General features: G+C 38.1%; 2 protein-coding genes and 1 long non-coding RNA gene across 3 annotated transcripts; 2 read left to right on the top strand and 1 right to left on the bottom strand.

Annotated features, from left to right (window-relative positions):
* Nucleotides 1-2611: 2611 nt before the first annotated feature.
* On the top strand, nt 2612-3906 carry LOC135336845 (uncharacterized). Its single transcript, XR_010394954.1, has 3 exons — nt 2612-2745; nt 3112-3227; nt 3299-3906. It is a non-coding gene; the product is annotated as an uncharacterized LOC135336845 (long non-coding RNA).
* Nucleotides 3907-4998: 1092 nt separating this feature from the next.
* LOC135337219 (uncharacterized) lies at nt 4999-6108 on the bottom strand. Its single transcript, XM_064533114.1, has one exon. The coding sequence runs from the start codon at nt 5972-5974 to the stop codon at nt 5138-5140; it is 837 nt and encodes a 278-aa protein (XP_064389184.1). The 5' UTR covers nt 5975-6108; the 3' UTR covers nt 4999-5137.
* A 4736-nt stretch (nt 6109-10844) lies between these two features.
* Nucleotides 10845-12002, top strand: LOC135337218 (fibrinogen-like protein 1). The gene is made up of 2 exons (XM_064533113.1): nt 10845-11078; nt 11162-12002. The coding sequence occupies exons 1-2, from the start codon at nt 10911-10913 to the stop codon at nt 11849-11851; spliced, it is 858 nt and encodes a 285-aa protein (XP_064389183.1). The 5' UTR covers nt 10845-10910; the 3' UTR covers nt 11852-12002.
* Nucleotides 12003-12982: the final 980 nt, after the last annotated feature.

The following is a 12982-nucleotide window of genomic DNA, read 5'->3' as shown; positions in this document are numbered from 1 at the left end:
CACACCACGCCAGACTTTGTGGCCGATTCGGTGTTTCTTCCACCACTTCCATTGAGCATGAGCAGCCGTACCAGATTTCAGGTCTGATTCTTTATTTTGCTCAGCTGCCATCATTAGTAATCTCAGAGCTTTCATATCTTCATAATCATCATCATCACTTTGAGCAGCTGCCAGTAGTGACTGCAAGTCTATATCATCATCGTCATCTTGTTCGATCGCATCTTGATTATCGATCTTGGTGCCGTCGGGTGGCATTTGTGGGGCTTCTTGACTGAGGGCATTCTCAAGAGCATCGTTGAACCTTTGTATGTCTATTGATTTTTCATTAGGTGCGGCCCACACCAGGCTGCCTGTGAGGGAGACCAGTGCTACTAGGGCAATAGCGGCCTTCATCTTTAACATCTCAGTGTAGCACTATAGAACTGTTGTGCCTTATTGTAATAGTCGGTATGTTTCTTTCTTGTAGGATGCTTAACTTATATCGAATAACCTGAGCGTCTTTATTTATAGCCATGCAGCCAAACATTGTATATAATCATTTCCTCCTTTAGTGCACATACACACTTTGTGACAGCTGTCTCAACTGAATGCTGCTCATGATTGTTTACTGACTAGTGGTGGCATTCGAAGCAGCTTGGGCTAATCCGATAGTTCCCTCAAGTTAATTTCTAGGTGTATCTAAAATAATTATGGTTAATGAGACAATACCTACAAGCGAGAAAACTCGTACATTCCTGGCATTTTTAACGATACTTTCGACTACGCACATCACGTACCATGCAGTGATACATGCTGGGATAGTGACTCTTCATGTACCTGTACACATGATTAAACACTCCAAATTCGTAATTACCGTACGATTTGCTCCTTGCAACTTTTTGCTGTAGTATCGATTGTAGTATAATTTTTATAGCGAGAGTAATGTTTTTGTAGTATCCATGCAGCATAATATCAACTGCTGTAATATCCCTTGTAATACTTGTTACTATAGTAACTACTGTATAGTTGTCATAATTTATTTTATAGAATATAACTGTACAGTATAGCCACAACCATCATTTTGTAGAAAAAAGTTCAACATGCCAATTAAGTGCATTTATGGTTTGTTATGCAGTAAGCTGAGTCAGTGTATACAAGAACTTTTTTTAGTTTCGCGATTTTGATAATGCTCCGAAAACTTTTGTTGCTCGTGTTCCCAGCTGCAATATACATTTCACTGAGTTTGTATCAGTTTCATGCATCAGTTGTACCAGAAGTTAACATGTCTGCCATAAACGAGCTTTACTGACTAGTGGTGGCATTCGAAGCAGCTTGGGCTAATCTGATAGTTCCCTCAAGTTAATTTCTAAGTGTATCTAAAATAATTATGGTTAATGAGACAATACCTACAAGCGATAAAACTCGTACATTCCTGGCATTTTTAACGATACTTTCGACTACGCACATCACGTACCAGTGGCGTGACATATCAATGTAGATAGCCGTAGTTTTGCCATTCAAAACACTAGAGCCCCCCCCCATTGAGAAATTGCTTCCTACGCCACTGGGTGCACTACATATATCCAATAGATGTCACAACTGCATGTGCGTATATATTGGTAATTATATTGAGTGTTGCTTATTCGCTAGCTATAATACTTAATATTTAATTATAATTATAATCATAATTACGAGATTGCCTTCCATAGCGTATCGATAGCTGTCGATAGCTGTATCACGTATTTATAGATTGGTTTGTACACAGCAAAAACACATAAAATTATGTTATATGAGATGCATCATCGTATTTTATGTCATTTCTACAGTTATTTAACATAATGTAAGGAATGTGTTTTTATTTTTATGTATTTGATAGTATGATGCTGAGTAGGGCTCCCTGCATGCATGCCATTTCAGTTATGAAAACTAGATCTAGCAATAATGATATAACGAGTAGATTACACATGCGAGTATATCACCGTATATAATACAGACTCCCTCATTTAATAATATTATATATCAATCAGGCATGCAGAATGTAATCTCATTACAGTACATATTTATTATTCTTGGTCTATGTAGAAGTGGTTTCGATTTCAGATCAAGACACTTTGCAATTAGCCATAGTTATAGTAACAGTGCATGTGTGCACATGCAGCTCTGCATGCAGCTCACTGTCATGATTACTAATTAGTACCATGAGTAATTTATTATAATAATTAAGGCTCCCTCACTAAATACCTAAGATCTACTATGACGAATGTCATGTTACAACTGTAGCATGCGTATCATCTGATGTCTATACAGTCTGTCACACATTTAAATTTGACAACAGGCACACTATATACTAGCCTCCTGGAATCGAGGCTAATTATATGTGATTTTTCTTTTGCACAACAAATCTTCCTATCCCAATGGCAAGCAGTATATAGCCTGGGCCTCAGCCTGTGGGGGACAAGAGGCTAGAATAGGAGAATGAGCTAAAACAGCTTGTTCTAAAGACGACCTTTCCCCTAATCTCAATGTGAAAACCTTGTATCAGCTTTCTCTAACGACGATCCTTCCCCTCATTTCAGTTTTTTCAAGACAATACGCGGCATTAATTCGAGGCATTTCATTACACATGCGCACTGAGCCCTGTGTCGTCCCCTCCAGGTTACTACATTTCAGTATTGTTATTCTACTACACTACTTCTAACTTGAGATAATCATGTGAATGTGCTCTACTTACACACATACAGGTGTGATGAAGAATGCATTGTATAGGTGAGCTCAAATAAAATGTATTCATATCTTGTATAGGCCTACTCGTGATTTATAGCTACAATGAGAACACCCTCACTGTCACTATTTCAAGCATTTCTTGTGATCCATAGACCCTAGGGATATGTGGTTTGTACTCTATAGCATAATTTCCCCAGTGAGCAGAGGCCAATGAGTATGAGGTTTGCACTCTTGTAGTATAGATCTACGGATTTTCCTTTGATGCTCATTCCTATATGGGTATAAGGGTTTGCACTCCCGCAGTATATAAATCTACTGTGATGTTTTTTCAAAACAAATTGATACAATAAATCTCTGGGATCTTAACTTGAAAATGAAAGGCACCTCTAATCTTGAGTGTGCTTTTAGGGGCACAAGGTTTCCACACCAATACAAGATGTGAAGCAAGACATCACGATCTCCTTCAGGAAACTGCCTCCTTCGGAAGAGAATGTGGAGACACCAAATTCTATGACTGCTGTGCAGTAAGTTCCAGAATGTGCATTTGTTATGTTGTAGCTGAATGTCATAATTGTACTGATATGATTATATATAGGGAACAGTGCTTTCAAAGGTGTACCATGACTACTATCATCCCCCCGACATGTACCAAGTTCAAAGCAGCTGCGATGCTTCTATAGATCCATTCCAAACATCCAGTCACTCCCGATTGGCTCGTTGTGATATGAAGTCACACAATGGTGGTTAGATGGTTGCTTTTAGAAGAGATTTATCTGTTTTTCCTCGAATTGATTTTGATCGTACCTGGAAAGATTATGAGAACAGATTTGCGGAATGTTGGTACGGCTTAGAAGAGATGCGTTGTCTAACACAAAAAGAAGTTGAAATGAGGTCGATATGACAGCTACTAACGGGACCAAGTTTCATTGGACCTACGGCTTGTTCACGATCGATGGACCGGAGACAAACTACACCCTCCACATTGGGGAAGCTGTATGGTCTCCTGTTACACATGCTCCTGATGCTCTTACAAGGAATATCAATCATGGTGGTAGTGGACCTCAAACGTTCACTACTAAACACAGGGATAATGATAGATACGATGGCACTGGTAACTGTGCACAGCTTTATTCTAGTGGGTGGTGGTGGGCTAGTTGTGGTCTTGTCCAGTTTTACGGAAACTCTAATACTATGTGATAGTATGAAATGAAAGCAGCTCTAAACATCTCTTTCGTTGAGATGAAGGAAAAGCTGTGACAGAATGACTTAGACTATTGATTATTTGATTGTATGCCTTGCAAATTGTATTCACAGCTATTATTTGTGTGAAAAACGATTTTATACAATAGTATAATTATCACCAAAAAACTGTCTCACAATTTATATAATTTAGCTACCTCCATAAGTTGAGTGATTATTTTGAGAAAATACACTGCTCTGCATGATATAGTTATAGTGTATACATACATGTAACATAATGCCATTTGATTTTAACGTCTTTTGTCTGTGAACGAGAAAAGTGATAGTATACAAACAACCACCATGTTGTTTAACACACTTGAAAAATTATACTCTTGTGCTGATGGAAAGAGTATAACGTGTATCTTAAGAACATTATTGACTCCTCAATATACCTTCATCAACTTTGTCTTGCATACATATCGACATTTTGCAAGTTATCGGGTCTGTCCATTTGCTTGATGGCTTTCTCGAGCATTAAACGATAGTTTTGTTTTCAATTTCATTCTGAGTAGTGTGAACATTATTGACTCCTCAATATACCTTCATCAACTTTGTCTTGCATACATATCAACATTTTGCAAGTTATCGGGTCTGTCCATTTGCTTGATGGCTTTCTCGAGCATTAAACGATAGTTTTGTTTTCAATTTCATTCTGAGTAGTGTTGGGAGCTGATAGCGCCCCAGGCCAATGATGTCTTCAATGTTGAGGATGTATATAGTTAGCTACATACAGTCGTCTCAGTATATATTATAGACTAGCTCCCCTCAATGCTACAGTGTTGTGTGTGGGCACTGTTATTATACTAATCGAATTAGAGTTTGTATTGGTATAAAGCAACTTTAGTAAACATGCAGATTAACCAAAACGAAAGCGTGTGCTTGTAGAGCTTCAGCCTTGTGAGTATGTGTGTATAATGAACAATTCCATCTATCTCATTTGCAATTATTTTTAAAAGATCATCTGTCTTCTCTCTGGCATACAGATACTCAGTGTGTGCTTTGTGGTTAGATAACTCACTCTCATGCACATATTACATTGCCATGATGTAGACGTAACTATAATTATGTTCCATTATAGCTATATGCGACTAAATTGATGTTCAATATAATTATATTCACTGATACTAAACGTTTGTTCTAACTATCATCTCCACTACACTATAACAAGTCTCATGCAGAGTTCTTTTTTCAATCATCCCCGGTAGTGCAAGTACTTGCGATACATGCTGGGGTAGTGACTCTTCATGTACCTGTACACATGATTAAACACTCCAAATTCGTAATTACCGTACGATTTTGCTCCTTGCAACTTTTTGCTGTAGTATCGATTGTAGTAGCGAGAGTAATACCTGCTGTAGTACCTAGCATAGTATCGCTTGTAATACTTGCTGTAATAGTTACTGTAGTAACGACTGTAATACTTGCTGTAATAGTTACTATAGTAACGACTGTAGTATCGTTTATAGTAAGCAGCTGACTTCGACCTCCTACGCCTGTGACGTTTGCGACGCCACCAGGCAGTTTTAGCAGTTTCCTCACTATTTCCAACCAGCTGTGTTTCACTATCCTCTTCTTGAGTAGCTGCAAATACCGACTTTAGAGCACGTACATTTTCATCGTCATCAGCGCCATCTTGTGCAGCAGCCATTAGCGAATTGAAAGCTTTCATATCTTCATCATCTTCTTGTTTGTTAGCAACCAGTTTATTCTCCGATTCTTCGTTTTGCTCAGCCGCCATTAGCGACCTCAGAGCTTTCATATTTTCATCATCATTATTATCATCACCTTGAGCAGCTGCCATTAGCGACTGCAAGTCTATATCATCATCGTCATTTTGTTCGACCGCATCTTGATTATCGATCTTGGTGCCATCGGGTGGTATTTGTGAGGATTCTTGACTGAGAGCATTCTCAAGAGCATCGTTGAACCTTTGTATGTCTATTGATTCTTCATTTGGTGCAGCCCACACCAGGCTGCTTGTGAGGTACACCAGTGCTACTAGGGCAATGGCGGCCTTCATCTTCAACATCTCAGTGTAGCGTTGCTTGCTACGATGCTTCACTCTTATCGAATAATTTGAGCTTCTTTATTTATAGCCATGCAGCCAGACACTGTACCCTAACCTAATCACTTCCTCCTATGCACATGCAGTATGCATGAATGTTATAGGTTCCCTATAAATATTTTTATCCTATTAGATTATAAATATTTGAATTTCCTCCTGACAGTGTAGGCTCCCTTCCTAACTTGAGCTTCTTTATTTATATAGCCATGCAGCCAGACACTGTACCCTAACCTAATCACTTCCTCCTATGCACATGCAGTATGCATGAATGTTATAGGTTCCCTATAAATATAAATATTTGAATTTCCTCCTGAATTTCCTCCTGACAATTATTATGCATGAATGTTATAGGTTCCCTATAAATATTTTTATCCTATTAGATTATAAATATTTGAATTTCCTCCTGACAGTGTAGGCTCCCTTCCTAACTTGAGCTTCTTTATTTATATAGCCATGCAGCCAGACACTGTACCCTAACCTAATCACTTCCTCCTATGCACATGCAGTATGCATGAATGTTATAGGTTCCCTATAAATATAAATATTTGAATTTCCTCCTGAATTTCCTCCTGACAATTATTATGCATGAATGTTATAGGTTCCCTATAAATATTTTTATCCTATTAGATTATAAATATTTGAATTTCCTCCTGACAGTGTAGGCTCCCTTCCTAACTTGAGCTTCTTTATTTATATAGCCATGCAGCCAGACACTGTACCCTAACCTAATCACTTCCTCCTATGCACATGCAGTATGCATGAATGTTATAGGTTCCCTATAAATATAAATATTTGAATTTCCTCCTGAATTTCCTCCTGACAATTATTATGCATGAATGTTATAGGTTCCCTATAAATATTTTTATCCTATTAGATATGGTGTATGGTGGGCCGTTTGTTTCAAAATTCAAATGTTACATTTCATTCAGATTACAATACATTCATTCAAGATGCATACAGTATTCATTCAAGATGTGCAATTTTCATTCAGATTTTTTTGCATTCAAGATGCCTTCAGTATTCATTCGATTCAAGATGTGCAAATTCTGCTCTAAGGATTTTAATTGATCCACTAATCTACACTTCTAGTATCTCCTGAGCTAGCTGAGTGGGATTTAATTATAGTCCTCCGGAAGCAGCTTTATATACTTTTGACCCTGACGATCCTCCTCTGCTCTCTCACTATCGCTCTGCCTCTCTTTCGTTTATCTATAACCATGCATATACGCCTTAGAGGAAGATATGCACCCATTATATCTCTGCATATACATGTATCCTCCACTACCCCAGAGGAGGTTCGAGAGGGTCAAAAAGTCGAGGAAAATAAAACTTACGTACGAAAATTATTCTAGGTTCAAGGTCACTGATAATTATTAAAAATACAAGAATTTTAATTGAGTAGTTCCAAACGAAAATTAACAAGAGGTCAAGTGGGTTCGATTGCCGACTTCCGAGTTTTGAAGCAAATGACATCTCTTGTTTTAATGACTGTATATGCATGCATATCTTGAATGATTGTAATCTGAATGCTGTACATCTTGAATGAATAGTGCATCTTTATTGAATGCACCAAAATCTTGAATGAATAAGTACTGTTGAATTGTTAAAAATCTTGAATGAAAATTGCACATCTTGAATGAATACTGTATGCATCTTGGATGAATGTATTGTAATCTGAATGAAATGTAACATTTGAATTTTGAAACAAACAGCTATGGTGGGCCGTTTGTTTCAAAATTCAAATGTTACATTTTCATTCAGATTATAATACATTCATTCAAGATGCATATACAGTATTCATTCAAGACCTGCAATTGTCATTCAAGATTTTAATGCATTCAAGTCGACAATAATTATTCAAGATATGCATGCATGCATGCATATATATACAGTCATTAAAACACAACATTTAAGAGATGTCCTTTGTGTTGAATAGTTCAGCTGTTCACTTCTTATTCAGATTGATCTTAGAAGCACATGGCCAGAACTCTGGTGCGCATGTCTACAAAACATCACATGACATACAAAGTTTAAGTACATAGGTCATAGGTTAGAGTCAGAGTTCATCAGTTCAGCATCTCTGCTACATTTGCTTAATGCTCAAAACTCGGAGGTCGGCAACGAACCCCTGACCTCTTGTTAATTTTCGTCAATCAATGTCATGTTTCTGGTTTGGGAATCACCTTACCACTACTGAGGGAGGGAGTTGATTATTGTGAACCCCATTTCCTGTTAATTAAAACAACTACACCATGCAATAAAACCACAAAGTGTGGCTAAAGTCATCTGAAATTATGCATGTTTATGCATCCATCAAAATCTTGAATCTTGAATGAATAATCTTGAATGCTCTTTAATGAAAATTGCACATCTTGAATGAAAATTGCACATCTTGAATGAATGTATTGTGATCTGAATGAAAATGTAACATTTGAATTTTGAAACAAACGGCCCACCATAGACCGGCGGTGATGGAGACAATAGTCTGCCATTAGTTTAATAATAAATCGAAGCTGTCTCTGTACCTCCATCGATTTCGTCTTGCATAATTGTATCGACATTTTGTAAGTCTCTTCAACATCTCAGTATTAGTACCGGAATATACTTATAATAGTCGGTATGCATGCTTCTTTAGTAACTACGATGGAACTAACAATAAACCTACTGCATGTCAAACTTGATAGCGGAGAGATGTTGTTGAAACTCAAGTTTTGCGGAAGACGTCTTGATTGCATATGGCTCGCCTCAGGGTAAATAGCTCCCTGAGTCCTAGGCCGACAAAGCAATAAAATAATCAATGAAATCGTTCCAAACTGAACTTCGAATGTCAATGGGAAATAAGTTTATGTTGTGCAGGTTGCTTATAATTATTATGTTCACTGAGGAATAATATACAATGTTGCCTTGCTTGCGACAATACAACTGTGCTGTTGTGCAGGATCAGTCATCACTATCATGCAACGAGATCAGCCATTTTGGCAGTTTCGATTGCACTGAGCATGCACCTCTTGATAACAAGGGCGGCATCCTGTTCTTGGCCTAGAATGTGTAAAAGAGTATAAAACTATATTATTTTCATACACTTTCATTATTTCCCAATGGAGTAAGAATATATGGTAGTAGAGAATGAAGTACTAACCCTTCCCCGAAACGCTCACTGTAAGAGCTTTCTCTAACGATGATCATTCGCCATTACAATAATTAGCTGAAACAGAGATGACCTTTCCCCTTATTTCAGACATGCGCACTGAGCCTAGCCACCGCCCTCGACTGTGCAACGCCATATCATATTGAGGATGGGTTTGTAATTGTATGCCATGATTCTATATTCTTCCCTCCATTTCCTCCTCTATAAATGAGAACTTCCCCATAATTTTTAAAACACCATACTCCTGCAAAATTGAGAATTGTCCTATTTTCACAAGCGCAAGCGCAACTTGAGTCAGATAACAACTACGTTACCATTTACAAGATAGCATGCATACACATGGTATGGATCGTTGGTGGTTTTTAGGCACATTCTAGTGACGGTTATAAATATTAGCTATGTTACTGGATAATATGTTTATCATCCGGGATTTCTTGCATCTCAGCTAGGATAGAATCTAGATTCTCCACACCTCCCTCGACATTGTCGATATTCTGAATGTCAATATCGTCCTCTTGCTTGGTGACTTTCTCGAGCATTGAACGAAGGTTTTGTATTTCAATTTCATTCTGAGCAGTGCTGGGAGCTGATAGTCCCAGGCCAATGATGCAGGCAAAGGTTGCTAGGAGGAGAAATGTCTTTATTTTATTTTATTTTATTTATTTTAAGTCTTATGGCTAAGGTCCACAGAGTCTGGGACCGAGGCTACAGATCGAGTAAGCTTGAATTTTTGATAAAAAATTTGTCCAGAAAATACTATAGTTCCGGAGATAATTGATGTTACATAATTATATATTCTTTACGATCACCCCCATTTTCACCTAAAATTATTTCCCACTACAACAACTTTCGGGGAAATAAATAATGTTGTGCTTATTCTTTACCTATAATACAACAGTATCAGCACAATAATAGTTCTTAGAAATGTTCCAATCTTGCACATTAATTTTAAGTACAACTACTCACCTATTTTGGTATTCTACTAGCCTCAATTCCAGGCCGTGTATTTTAATCCGCTTGGAACTTCGAGGCTAGTATTCTACTGGATGCACTGTAGGCATTTCAGTAATAATTTTTTGTTATTCTACTACTATGTTTATAACTAATTTGAGATAATCATGTGAATGTCATTGTGCTCTACTTGCACACATGTGATTAGCCTCGATTCCAAGCCGAGTTGTATTTTTCAACTTCGTTCTATTAAAAAAAATCGGCCTGGGACTGAGGCTAACATGTGATGTGATGAAGAATGCATTCGTATAGATGAGCTCAAATAAGAAGTGGTCTTATCTTGTATAGGCCTGTTCGTGGTTTATAGCTGACTGGCCGGGTACAATGAGAAAACCCTCACTGTCACTATAATTATTTTAGGGATTTCTTGTGATCCATAGACCCTAGGGGATGTATGTGATTTGTACTCTGTATAGTATAGATCTACAGATTTCCTGTGATGCTCATTCCTAGGGTATGAGGTTTGCACTCTGTAGTATAAACCTACAGATTTCCCCAGTGAGCAGAGGCCATGCCATGCGCCAGTGAGTAGAGGTTTGCACTCTGTAGTATAAATCTACAGATTTCCCCAGTGAGCGGAGGCCAATGAGTATGAGGTTTGCACTCTGTAGTATGGATCTACAGATTTTCCTTTGATGTTCGTTCCTATATAGGCTAGCCAGTGGGTATGGGGTTTGTACTCCGCAGTATATAGATCTACTGATTGATATACAACATAAATCTCTGGATCTTAATTTCAAAATGAAAGGCACCTTAGTTGCTTGCTGTCTTCTAATCTTGAGCATGCTTTTAGGGGTACAAGCTTTCCACACCAATACAAGATGTGAAGCAAGACATCGCGATCTCCTTCAGGAAACTGCCTCCTTTGGAAAAGAATGTGGAGACACCAAATTCTATGACTGCTGTGCTGTAAGTTCTAGAATTCTAGAATTCTATTATCAGATTATTTTTGCATTTATTAATATACTGACATGTACTATATGATTGTGTAGGGAAGAGTGCTTTCAAAGGTGTACCATGACTACTATCACACCCCTGACATGTACCAAGTTCAAAGCAGCTGCAATGCTTCTATAGATCCATTCCAAACATCCAGTCGCTCCCGATTGGCTCGTTGTGATATGAAGTCAGACAATGATGGTTGGATGGTTGTTTTCAGAAGAGATTCATCTGTTTCTCCTCGAGTTAATTTTGATCGTACCTGGAAAGATTATGAGAATGGATTTGGAGACCTAGAAACTGAATTTTGGTACGGCTTAAAAGAGATGCATTGTCTAACACAAAAAGAAGTTGAAATGAGAATCGATCTGACAGCTACTAACGGAACCAAGTTCCATTGGACCTACGGCTTGTTCACGATTGATGAACCGGAGACAAACTACACCCTCCACATTGGAGAAGCTGTAGGCTCTCCCGGTACACATGCTTCTGATGCTCTTACGGGGAATATCAATCAGGTTGGTAAAAGACCTCTACAGTTTACTACTGAAGATAGGAATAATGATATATACAGTGGCAACTGTGCACAGCTTTATTCTAGTGGATGGTGGTGGGCTAGATGTGGTGGTGTCCTGTTTTACGGAAACTTTAATACTATGCAATGGTATGAAATGAATGCACATGTAGCTATCTCTTTCGTTGAGATGAAGGTTCGTCCTAAAAGCTGTGACATACTGGCTTAGACTATTGATTGTTCGATCGTATGTTGCCAATTGTTTTCGCAGTAATTATTTGTGTGCAAAATGGTCTTACAATATCTTTTTTTCTATAATTGTCACAGTAGTAAAAAACTATCTCACAATTATTTTTATAATCTAGGTTTAGCTACCTCCATATAGTGCACTGCTTGCTCTGACATATAGCAGTATGTGTCTGCATGCATGGTATATGCATGTAACATAATGCCAATATATTGGTAACAGAGTAGCTTAATGATACCCACACATATACGGGCGGTGAAAGCTGAACAGTACAACTAACAATGAAGAGACCAATTGTCGGACCGGCGGTGATGGAGACAAAAGTCACCATTATAGTTAATAAATCGAAGCTGTCTCCATACCTCCATCGATTTCGTCTGGCAAATATCGATATTTTTAAGTCTTCAAAATCTCAGTGACAGTGTATAGCACTGGTAATTATACCATTCTGCTCTTATGCTTCTTCAGTAACTACGATGGAACGAAATAAACTCACAATAAACCTACACTGTGTTAAACTTGATAGCAGAGAGATGTTGTTGCAACTCAAGATTTGTGGAGATTACATGTGGCTCGCCTCACGGTAAATAGCTCCCTGAGTCCTATAGGCTGACAAAGTAGTAAAATAATCAATGAAAACGTTCCAAACTGAACTTTAAATATATCAATGGGAAATATGTATAAGCAACATGCAAAGTCAGTGCATGTTGCTTCGTTCACTGAGAGATAATAACGATGTTGTAATATACAATGTTGCCTTACTTGCGACAATACAGCTGTGCTGTTGTGCAGGACCAGTCATCACTATCATGCAGCGAGATCAGCCATTTTGGCAGTTTTGATTGCACTGAGTGCAGCATGCACCTCTTGATAATAAGACGATAGATGTTTCGTTGCATACGTAACGGTGGACCATTTAGCTGTGGAGGTGGTGGGGTGGCGGAAAGAGCATTCCTGTTCTTGGCCTAGAATTATATTGTGTAAAGACATACACTTATTATTTCCCAATGGAGTAAGAATGGCAGTAGAGAATTTCAGCTTTCTCTAACGATGATCCTTTCCCATTACATTGTTCTATAGACGACCTTTCCCTTCTTTCATACACATGCGCAC

Source organism: Halichondria panicea, chromosome 6, assembly GCF_963675165.1.
Source record: "Halichondria panicea chromosome 6, odHalPani1.1, whole genome shotgun sequence".
NCBI lineage: Eukaryota > Metazoa > Porifera > Demospongiae > Suberitida > Halichondriidae > Halichondria > Halichondria panicea.
This window is presented reverse-complemented; position numbering and strand designations above follow the sequence as displayed.

What these genes read in the sequence shown, in the direction of transcription:
- LOC135337219 (XM_064533114.1), bottom strand. Translation starts at nt 5,974, where the DNA reads ATGTTGAAGATGAAGGCCGCCATTGCCCTAGTAGCACTGGTGTACCTC.
- LOC135337218 (XM_064533113.1), top strand. Translation starts at nt 10,911, where the DNA reads ATGAAAGGCACCTTAGTTGCTTGCTGTCTTCTAATCTTGAGCATGCTT. An exon ending in AATTCTATGACTGCTGTGCT is followed by an intron (nt 11,079 to 11,161) that starts GTAAGTTCTAGA and finishes ATGATTGTGTAG; the next exon opens with GGAAGAGTGCTTTCAAAGGT.